The following is an 11005-nucleotide window of genomic DNA, read 5'->3' as shown; positions in this document are numbered from 1 at the left end:
CACCATCGCGAGAGCCGTAATCCCACTAGCCCCGCTTGGCAGACAAGGATGCTGCACCCCTGCCACTTTGAAAGTCGGGAATTTCCCCAACACCATGATGGCGCAACATCCAGCCCACCTCCAAAGGTCCCAATTGCGGTCCCCCCTTCCCACCAACAACCACCCAAAATGAATCTCTCCGCTTTCCGACCAGTCTTCCGATCTTCGACCGCGCCATCGATACAGCGACCATCTTGCAATTGGCAATCCCTCACACGCCCGCATCTCCAGCAAAAGAAACCAAGCACATACTCGTCCCCATTCTCGTCTACATCCCGGTTGCAAAAGCGCTCGAAAAAGGGTGGAGGCAATGATCCGCGGATAAGTACGATTTCCCCCACTCTTCCTCCCCTCACCATCCATCCCCCAAAACTTTCTTTCCTCCAAAAAAAACAAAAAACGAAGCACAATATATATTTCAGATTTACTAACGTAAAAAATAAATAGCAAACATCCGCTACCACCTCTCCCACCCTCTAACTCCGCGACCCCTTCACTTCTCCCGCAACCGCTCCCTACGCCACTGGACCATCCACCGCGCCTGGCTTCTCTTCCTGCGCAAGCGCCGCGCCGCCGAAGAACGCGAGTTGGAGCGCCAATACAACAGCATGCGCGCCGCGTGCGAGCATTTACGTCTACTCGACGATAAAGGCAATAGAGTGAGTGAGGAGGAGGCCGGGGGCCAGGGACCCGATGCGGGGAGGTTGGGGGTTAAGGGGAGGGAGGTGGGCAGGTTGTATCGGAGTGCGATGCTTAAGAGGGGGGTCTGGGGGAGTGTACCGGTTGAGTACGCGAGGGTTCAGACGGATTTTCCGTCTAGGGAGGGGTGGAATAGTGCTTGGACGAGGAATTAAAGAACTCCCCTCGGTTGGGATATATGAGTGTGTGTGTGTGTGTGTGGGGAGGGAGGAGGGGATTAGTATGTGTATTATATGAGGAAAAGATATGGCTTTTTCTGTCTGATGAATAAACAAAACTAGCTACTACAACTACTTATCCTTCTTTTCTCTTTCTCTTGTTCCCATGTCTAACATGCTCTCTTTCATTAGAACTTTCAATCTCAGAAGGAGGGGAAGGGGAGGGTGCGGTTTCTTTTTTTTGATCTTCTCTTTGTCTCTTTGCACAACGTACATATATATATATATATAAAATATAAAAAAATGTATAATCGGGTAGCTCACACACAGACAAGACACACGTACACACATACGCACACATGACTCTAATACTCCCTACCAAAAAAATAAACAAAGAGAAAAAACACCAATCAAGCCTTGTCGTACATTAGAGGTAGAAGTAAAGAAACCTTCATGCCTTCTCTTTCTGTCTTAATCTCTCATTCTCTCGCAATCTCTTTTACCAAACACAACCAACAAAAATCAAGAGAGTCCAACAAGCAATACAAGCAGAAAACTCGCTCAGAACGGGAAACATGGAACTTGGAATAGAAAAAAAAGCACCAGGCAAGAAACCAAGAAAAAAAACAAGATTGGGGGAGAGGATTTAAAACGGGTGTCAAAAAGCCAAGAAAATGGATGATATGGAAAAAATAGGAATTATGGCGATTGAACCTGTCCATAGAACGGGACATGTACTCCATGTAAAAAAAAAGCTTTTACTCCGCCCAATGCATTTTATGTCAATTGTGAGACAAAGAAGAAGAGAAAATCTTGGTTAAACGTGTTCAGCGAGCGAGTGTACGCTCGACTGCTTTTTTTCCTTTTTTGTGATTATAAAACGACGCATCCGCATCCTGGGTTTTCCTTCTTGTCGACAGAAAGAAGAGCGGCACGGGTAGCGGCTTCAAAGACGTCGTCGACGCCGTCGCCGGTTAGAGAGCTGCACTCGAGGTATTTGCGGGCGCCAATCATGTCCTTCATGTCACTACCCTGCTTGGTGGTTGTGAAGCGTAGCGACTTTTTGCGCATCTCTTCCTGGGCCAAGGGGTCATCGCGGAGATCCTTTTTCAGGCCGACGAGGATAATGGGAACCGTAGGACAGCGTTCACGGGCCTCTTCGGCCCACTTGTGCTTGACATTGTCGAGGGAGTCGGGCGAGTCGACCGAGAAGCCAATGAGGATAACGTGTGCTTTGCTGTATGCAAGAGGGCGCAGACGCTCGTAATCTTCTTGGCCAGCGGTATCCCACAGGGCCAGCTGAACGGACTTGCCGTCTACTCTGCAGTCGGTGACGTAGTTTTCAAAAACTGTTGGGACATACCGCTACGAGACGGCGTTAGCATGCTAAGTTGAAGAGGAAGGTGTTGTTGCCGGTGGCAACGAGTACGAGGACATACGGTTGGAAAGTAACCCAAGGTGAAGACGCTCAGGAGACTGGTCTTGCCGCAGGCACCGTCGCCAATAATGACTAGCTTCCTAGAGAGAGAGGATCAGCAGGGTGCGCAAGAGGTGCATGGTTTGGGTGCAGTGTCGGAGTGGTGCTAGGGTGTGACGCTGATGCAGGAGGGCCGAAAGCAGCAAGAATTGAGCGCGAGTCGATAAAAAGTGGACATGGGGATGGAGTGACATGGGCTATTTTTAGGCGGGCGAATGCTCGGACCGGGAGCGCCGTATGCAAGGTGTGACGCAAAAGCCGGGGTGCAACAGGCCAAGGTATCGACGCATGTCAAAGTTTGAGCAGCAGTCGGGCGGGTGGTGGTGAGGACGGTGTGAGTGAGACGGGGAAAGGAGGCGACGAAGAGGGGAGGTGCGACGAGAGCGAGCGATGAGAGCAGGACAGATGCGAGGATGGGGGAAGCTGAAGAGTGACAGGGGTGTGTAGAATGAGAATAAGAGAAAAAAAAGTTGAATTGTACGCACCTGCGCATGACGGGCTCGCCGTTTTGCTGTTGTTGGGCCATGGCGGGTGTGGAGTGGAGGGGAGTGAGGCCGCGCGGAGGGTCGAGAGTGGAGGATGAGGGAGACGGGTGAGCAGAGGGCTCGGATACAATCAAGTAGCCGTGGTTGAGCGAGGGAGAAGTAGCGACGGTGGATGCAGCGACGTGTGTATCGCTATCGCGCGTGTGTCAACAAGCAGCGGCGCGGGCTGGGCGGACGGGCGTGGGCGTGGGCGTGGGCGTGGGCGTTGGCGTTGGGGGAGTGAGAGCGCGACGGGCAGCGAATGGACGGGCGGGCGGGCGTGGTGACGAGCCAATGAGCGGGGGGCGATGCAGCGAGTGAGGGAGTGAGGATGGTGGGAGGTGTAGTCCTCGTCGGCGGCGGAGGAGGAGGAGGAGGTGGAAGTGGAGGTAGACGAGTGGTGGTGGTGGTGGTGATGGGAATGGCGGTGTTGATGTTGTTGGTGTTGGTGTTTGTGGTAGCGGGTAGTGTCAGTCTCGTGCGACAGCGACGGCGGCAGGGGAGCTAGCGACGGCCGGGTGAGGAATGGTTCCGTGGGCGGCGGATGAGGCACACAGCACAGAGGGACGGGCGGGACCCTTTAATAATGGGCGTTGACGATCACGGCGGAGGCACGCACGAGCGCGGGCTAGGTGAGGCGGCGGCGGGGCGTGTATCGGTCGTGTCTGTGTGTGCGTGTACGGGTATGGGTGGTGGTGAGAGTCGGTGTGGGTTCAGGTGTGCTGGAGACTCTCTCTGGTACCTATGCTAGCAGCGCTGAGCGTGCAGTGATACGGGGGCGCTGAGGCGCAGTCGATGTGGTTGGTGCACAGCCGCCGCCTGCCTGTGCCTGCCTGCCTGCGCCCGCCCAGCGCCGGTCGCGCCTGCCCTCGCTCTCCTGGCCTTCCGCTGCCGTTGGACACGCACAGGCCGGACGGGCTCAAGGCAAGGCCGCCACAGGCAAGTGCAAGGCTGGCCCGCGCCAAGACATGGCACCTGCCGCCCGCGACACCTCCAACAACTGACGCCCTGCCGCTCTCCGCAAACACCAAGCCCTGCTCACCACCCGACTACGCTGCCCGCGAGCCTCGCTCCCCCCCGCCAGCAACTCCCCCCGCTGTGCTTCTACTCGCCGCCCATAGCACCCGCCCTCTCTGCACGCCGCCCGCCCCCGTCGAGTGCCCGGCCAGCCCCTCCTCCCGCTGCTCCACTCCCACCACCACGAGAGCACTTTTGTACACGCCCCCCGACCCATTCCCGCTCCACCACCTGCACTGCACTGCACTGCACCCCCGCTCCCATCCGGCCCATTGCCCTGCGAGTCCATGGCACAGGGCACCAGAGGTCCGGCTACGGCTACCATGCCGCCCAACGGCACTGCGACTGCGACTCACGATCCCGCCCCAACCCCCGTCAACCGCAAGAAGCAAAAGCGACGCGAGAAGGAGGCGGCTAAGAAGGCTGCACAGGAACCTCACCCGCCTGCCTCTGCACCTGCGCCTGCCCGGAATGGCCTGACCCCCGCCCAGCAGCAGCAGCAACAACCACAACAGCAACAGCAGCAACTTCAACAGCAGCAGCAACAGCAACAGCAACAGCAATATGCCCATCCCGAGCTCGATGAACCCCCGTACGAAGAGGGTGCCTACTACTCCGACGATGACTACGAACACACATACGGCGCCAACGGCGACTACCAGCAGCCCTATGGCCACGCTCCCGTGCGCGGCAGTTCGGGAAAGAAGTCGCGGCGCAAGAAGAAGGCGCCCTCTGCACCCCCGCCGCTGGCCTACTCGCAGCATCTCCCCACGCGCCAGAGCCCCGCCCCAACCTCGCACTCGATGAACCGCTCAGCCTCCAAAAAAGACCGTATATGGAACACGTCCACGGCCGAGGAGCGAGAGCGCATACGCGACTTCTGGCTCTCCCTCGGCGAGGATGAGCGCAAGTCGCTCGTCAAGATTGAAAAAGAGGCCGTCCTGCGCAAGATGAAGGAGCAGCAGAAGCACTCGTGCAGTTGCACCGTCTGCGGCCGCAAGCGCACCGCCATCGAGGAGGAGCTGGAAGTTTTATATGATGCATACTACGAGGAACTCGAGCAGTACGCGCACCACCAGCAAGACGTCGCTAGTTTCATGCCCGAGGCTAATCATCGCTATGCGTCCAGTGCTCCTCATCCGCGCCCCATGCTCAATCCCCCGCAACCGCACGGTCCTTACGACGACGATGACGAGGAAGAGTACGACTCGGGCGAAGAAGACGACGAAGACTCCGAGTACGACAGCGAAATATCCTCCGAAGGCGATTACAGCTCCGGCGAACCGTCGCTGCCGCCCCCAGAGCCCTCCGACTTTCTCCAGTTTGGCAGCAGTTTGCAGGTCAAAGGTATGCATACATATACACCGCCAACCACAACCCCCCAAACCCCCCTGCTGGGAGCATGCTGATTCATCCCTTTAGGTGGCATACTTACAGTCGCTGACGATTTGCTCAAGAACGATGGGAAAAAGTTCATTGAAATGATGGAGCAGCTGGCCGAGCGGAGAATGCAGCGCGAAGAAGAAGCACAATTCTCGGCCCATCCAAACATGCAGCACCGTTCCTACGCTGGCCACAGTCATAGTGCTCCCCCACCAGAAGACGACGAGTACGACGACGAGGGGGAAGACGATGAGGACTACGACGACGACGAGTACGACGAGGATGAGGACGATGAGGAAGTGCGTATTTTTGTGCCGGATTCTCACTACTTGCAACTAATCAGCCCCAGGGGACCATGACGGAGGAGCAGCGCATGGAGGAGGGTCGTCGAATGTTTCAAATATTTGCAGCCCGGATGTTTGAGCAGCGAGTACTTCAAGCATATCGAGAAAAGGTGGCCGCGGAGCGCCAACAGCGATTACTCGAAGAGTTAGCGGAAGAGGACATACGAAAGGATGCGAAAGAAGCAAAAAAGGCAAAAGAGGCCCAGAAGCGAAAGGAGAAGAAGGACAAGCAGAGACAGCAAAAGGCAGAGGAAAAAGCTCGCAAAGAGGCGGAACAGGCTGCCAAGGAGGCAGAAGCAAAGGCAGCAGAGGAAAAGCGCCTGGAAGAACAGCGCAAGAAGCGCGAAGAGCAAAGGAAGAAGAAGGAAGCCGAGCGCAAGGCGCAAGAGGAGGAGAAGCAGCGCAAGGAGGCTGAACGACTGAAGCGCCAGCAAGAAGAGCGTGAGAGGCAGCAGGAGGCCGAGAGAAAAGCACGCGAGCAGAAGGCTTTGGAGAAAAAGGCTAAAGAAGAAGCAAAGCGCAAGGAACGCGAGGAACGCGAGGCCAAAGACAAGGAGGCAAAGGAAAAAAAGGCCCAAGAGGAGAAGGAGCGCAAGGAACGTGAAGCCAAGTCAAAGACGGACAACAACAACAAGGACCGCCCACGCAAGGAGGATCAAGCCGCCGTCGCAGCCGCTCACAACGCTGTTGCATCCAAAAAGGCATCACAAGCACCTGCCGTCGCACTACCTCCTCAATTGCTCAAGCAAAACTCGTCTACAGGAACACCCTCGCCCCATGTCACACCGGCTCTCCCAAAGGCTCCTACCCCGAATCGACCGCGGCAAACTTCGCAGCAAAACTCTCATGGTTCTTCACCCAAGACGCCTCATGCTACCATGGCAACGAGCAAGTCGACCTCGCCATCGTCACAGTCGCATGGACAGTCAATACCGCGGTCCATTTTGACAAAGCCTCCTATTCCACAGCAAGCAATGTCCACGCCACATGGCCAGCCGACATCTCCAATGCCCCCAATGGGCCCGCCACCGGGAATGCCAGGGCCACCGGGCTTGGGCATGGCCAATATGCCTCCAGGCCTGAACGGATTCGGAAATCCAGGGCCGATGATACCTGGCATGATGGGACCCCGCCCCAACATGCCCTTCTTCCCACAACCCACTCCACAAGGCTTTCGCGGATTCCCACCGCCAGGCATGCACACTCCAGGTGTGCTACCCATGGGCCGAGGATTTCCAATGGAAGGACCGCCAGGATTCCCTGCACCCCCTGGATTCTCGGCACCGATGCCCTCCGCCTTTCCCATGGGCATGCCGTCACATTCACGGCAAGGCTCTGGGTCTTTTGAGCGACTCTCGAGCGTTGAAGGCCCAATTACCGCTCCCCAAGCACAGCCAATCCAGCGACCAGCGCCCATCCAGCGACCTTCGAGCGTCAAGCCAGTCGACGACCCCAGGGGCTCCGATATTGACGAGCTTGCAAGCCATCTTGGAAGCAAGGCCCTGTTGGACGACGAAGATGACATGCCCGAGCTGCCTGACAGACGGCCTAGCCTACAGCAACACGGTTCTGTGAGAGCCCCATCATTTGGGTTTGCAGACATTCCAGGTTCACAGTATGGCTCATTTGGCGGGCCAGGTGGAGGGAGCATCTGGGGAACACCACCTTTGCAGGGGTTCAACTCTGGTGCCACGTGGGGTCATTCGCCAACCTCCAACATCTTCAACAGTCCGTTTTCAGCCCGAGGCCATGAGCGCAACCCGAATGAACCGCGTATTGTCTGGCTCCGCCGCATAGTCTGCACTGCCTGCAAGACGCTAGCTCCTCGCAGCTCCGACCCAGAAGGTTATGTCGACGCTGCAGAAGTGCACCGTCACGTTGATGCATCACGGGGTGCGGTTGAACCTGTCGTGTCCATGGACGAGATGAAGGAGGCTTGCGACATTCTTGATGTGACGCAAACCAACGGCGGTGGCAGCCTCGAATACAAGGAGGAAAATGGCCGGCTCTCGCACATCAAGTTCAGCGACAACGCACCAGCTCCTCCACCTTTGGGCGAAATCGGTAGTCCCATTCCTAGTCACAGCGTGTTGGCCGGTGGCTTCGGAAGGTTTCCTGGACTTGGACCGCAAGGCTTTTGAGGGCATTTGGTCTCACTCATTCCACGTCCTATTTCTTTGGCAGCCGTGTTGTCTTTGGGTCGGCTCACTATGCCATATCTCTTCTGGACTTTTCTTGTTCGACTTTTCTCCCCAGATAATTCAGTCGCGCCTTAGCTCAAGCGGAGGCAATCTACTTCACTTTTCTTGTGCTAAACAAGCTATCAACTATTGTGCAGAATGTGATGTCTTGCCATGTGGGGTCACCGCTAACAGAACAGAGAGAGAGAAATTTATTGTCTGATACCAGCATTGCGAACAGCCAACTAAGCCATTGGCGGGTAGCATCGGGCGGCTCCACTCGAGATGCTAGGGTTGTAACGCGCGCAGTGGCAGTGTACAGTGAGAGGAGCGGTCAAGCTCTCCGCCCATCTAACGACCCCGCATTGGGCCAAGGTATGTAGCTGCAGCAGAAGCAAAAGGTAATTTCAGTAGCCCAAACAGGGTAGCAATGACTATGATTTGGCGTGGAATAGTGATTTGGTTCAGCCAAAGGTTGTTACGCGGCTGACGGTGTGCAACTAAGAATAGACTGAAGCCGAGGTGGGTGATGGTTAGCCAGGTACGAGTGCAACGTCATCCGAAGTGGAAAGAAGCAGCCCTGCAACATCCCTGCTAGCTGCGTGGGCGGGGTCTTTGCCTGCATCTGCCTCAGCACAACACTGCTGTACATCAAGAGCCACGCTCCCCGCTCTGAGGCCATTACCTGTCAATCTCAGCATCGGTCTTGTCTGTATTCTCGTCGATTCTTTATCCCCTAACCAGCATTCACTGCTTGACCTTTTTGGAAAAAGCCATCAAATAAGCATCATGTCTGACCCAATTGTCGATGCTGCGCAGAAGCACCCTGCGCCAGAGGGACTGGTGTACACATATGGCACTGCCGGGGTAGGAACCAACAGAGTTCAGTTCATCGAAGTCATCAAGCTGATTGAGTATTTATAGTTCCGAACAAAAGCGTACGACACCCCTCAAACTGACCAGCCGATCCTTGCTCGCCGCCCACCAACACCCCGCACTCCGCGCCCTCAGAACTGAGCTGACAACCGCAGTGATGTCCTCGATTCCGTCTTGACACGCGTTGGTTTGATTGCAGCCCTCCGATCACGGGCACTCAAGGGAAAATGGATCGGAGTCATGATCACGGCTTCCCACAACCCACCTCAGGATAACGGTGTAAAGCTTGTTGAGCCAATGGTAAGTTTCATGTACAGGAATGTGGCAGTGACAAAAACTAACTCTACCTAGGGCAACATGCTGCAGGTATGTCTATTTTCACTGCTCGGACCGCGACACGATCGATAGCGGACGATCTAATAAATCACACAGGAAGATTGGGAGGTTATCAGCACTGAGATGGCAAACAAGGCCACGCCAGAAGACGTTTCCAAGTACTACCAAGAGATTGCGGACCAGCACAAGATCGATCTCAGCACCCCTGCTCGCGTCGTTGTAGCCCGAGACACGAGGGCGTCAGGATCAAGGCTACTCGGATGCCTTGTCGATGGTCTCAACGGCGCCGGCGCCGAGACCAAGGACTATGGGTTCTTGACCACACCCCAGTTGCATTATATGGTTCGTTGCCTCAACACACAGGGCACACCAGACGCCTATGGCGAGCCTACCGAAAAGGGCTACTATGAGAAGTTTGGCACAGCCTTCAAGGAAGCCCTGCGTGGCAAGAAGCCTTCAGGCAGCTTGACGGTCGATTGCGCCAACGGTGTTGGTGGACCCAAGTTGAACGAGCTGATCAAGCATCTGCCATCCAAGGAGGAGGGCGGTCTCGAGATTTTTGTCATCAACGACAATGTCATCAAGCCCGAGAGTCTGAACGTTGACGTAAGTGGTGCGTTGCTTCAAAGCAGATCTTTTACTGAGCATGGACACAGTGCGGTGCAGACTTCGTCAAGACCAACCAGCGAGCACCCCCGTCATCAAAGGCTGGCCCTGGGGACCGATGCTGCTCGCTTGACGGTGATGCTGACCGTGTCGTGTACTACTTCAAGGACGAGAAGAATGTGTTCCGCCTGCTCGATGGCGACCGTATCGCAACCCTTGTTGCTTCGTTCCTAGGCGACACGGTGCGTCAGAGCGGACTTGCCGACAAGCTTACTATTGGAGTTGTTCAAACGGCATATGCAAACGGCGCCGCCACAAAGTATGTCGAAGAGACACTGAAGCTCAAGGTCGACTGCACACCTACCGGTGTCAAGTACCTGCACCACGCGGCTGAAAAGCTGGACATTGGTGTCTACTTTGAGGCCAACGGCCACGGCACCGTCATCTTCTCTGCTGACACGCTCGATACGATCGCAAAGCACGAGCCTCGTAACCCTGGTGAGAAGGAGGCTCTCGATGTGCTTCGTGCATGCATCAACCTCATCAACCAGTCAGTTGGAGACGCGCTCTCTGACTTTTTGCTCGTCGAGGTCGTTCTCGCACACAAGCATTGGGGCCCGCAAGAGTGGCTGTCGACATACAGCGACCTGCCTAATCGCCTTCTCAAGGTGCAAGTGCAGGACCGAAGGATCTTCAAGACGACGGACGCCGAGCGAAAACTTACGTCACCTGAGGGCCTCCAGACGCAGATCGACAAGGAAGTTCAAAAGGTGCGCCAAGGGCGCTCTTTTGCTCGTGCCAGTGGTACCGAGGACGCAGTTCGTGTATACGCAGAGGCCGAAACACGAGCTGAGGCCGACGATTTGGCCAGGAAGGTGCACGATCTCGTCAAGGCGGCGGGTGGCGCTTAGAAGCCGCTGCACGTGTTGCCAAGTGCCATTCGCTCTTGCGGGGAGATGGATCTGTATGAGCAAAGCATTTGTCAAGGAGACGGGGCGGATGAAGCAAGGTCGGTCAAAAGCTTCAGCATGGACGACTTGTTTGCACCGGATATTGTTAGTCCTGGGCGAACGAAGAAAAAAAGCGGATGAATAGTCTGAGCAAGTGGGAAGGATTTGGGTTCTTTGGTGTTGAGATGACAAAAAAACAAAAATGGCGGTAGACAGTGCTGCTAAAGGAACGAACAAAGGATGGCATTTGGTATGAATTAGGAAAGAAATTTAACCTTTTCTAGAAACAAACAAGCTTCGGTACCATGGTGTAAGATGACGTGAGATGCTACTACCAACTTGAGCATGATGGCGGTTACGAACAGGAGTGTTACTAGATTTACAAACTGTGCTGGCTGATTGAAGCAAGCGTATAT

The 11005-nt window shown here is 55.5% G+C and overlaps 4 protein-coding genes across 4 annotated transcripts; 3 read left to right on the top strand and 1 right to left on the bottom strand.

Annotated features, from left to right (window-relative positions):
• Window positions 1-168: 168 nt before the first annotated feature.
• On the top strand, window positions 169-893 carry COCVIDRAFT_100909 (hypothetical protein; the record flags this gene model as incomplete). Its single annotated transcript, XM_014700556.1, has 2 exons — window positions 169-364; window positions 487-893. The coding sequence occupies 2 exons, from the start codon at window positions 169-171 to the stop codon at window positions 891-893; spliced, it is 603 nt and encodes a 200-aa protein (XP_014556042.1).
• An 876-nt stretch (window positions 894-1769) lies between these two features.
• On the bottom strand, window positions 1770-2899 carry COCVIDRAFT_38278 (hypothetical protein; the record flags this gene model as incomplete). The annotated part of the gene is made up of 3 exons (XM_014700555.1): window positions 1770-2261; window positions 2336-2414; window positions 2859-2899. The coding sequence occupies 3 exons, from the start codon at window positions 2897-2899 to the stop codon at window positions 1770-1772; spliced, it is 612 nt and encodes a 203-aa protein (XP_014556041.1).
• Window positions 2900-4201: 1302 nt separating this feature from the next.
• Window positions 4202-7782, top strand: COCVIDRAFT_16488 (hypothetical protein; the record flags this gene model as incomplete). Its single annotated transcript, XM_014700517.1, has 3 exons — window positions 4202-5261; window positions 5337-5596; window positions 5647-7782. The coding sequence occupies 3 exons, from the start codon at window positions 4202-4204 to the stop codon at window positions 7780-7782; spliced, it is 3456 nt and encodes a 1151-aa protein (XP_014556003.1).
• Window positions 7783-8610: 828 nt separating this feature from the next.
• COCVIDRAFT_100900 (hypothetical protein) lies at window positions 8611-10550 on the top strand (the record flags this gene model as incomplete). Its single annotated transcript, XM_014700554.1, has 6 exons — window positions 8611-8688; window positions 8746-8759; window positions 8853-8997; window positions 9049-9063; window positions 9130-9639; window positions 9690-10550. The coding sequence occupies 6 exons, from the start codon at window positions 8611-8613 to the stop codon at window positions 10548-10550; spliced, it is 1623 nt and encodes a 540-aa protein (XP_014556040.1).
• Window positions 10551-11005: the final 455 nt, after the last annotated feature.

The sequence above is a fragment of the Bipolaris victoriae genome (assembly GCF_000527765.1).
Source record: "Bipolaris victoriae FI3 unplaced genomic scaffold scaffold_48, whole genome shotgun sequence".
In the NCBI taxonomy this organism is placed as follows: domain Eukaryota; kingdom Fungi; phylum Ascomycota; class Dothideomycetes; order Pleosporales; family Pleosporaceae; genus Bipolaris; species Bipolaris victoriae.
The sequence above is the reverse complement of the archived record's forward strand: the minus strand, read 5'-3'. Positions and strand labels throughout refer to the sequence as shown.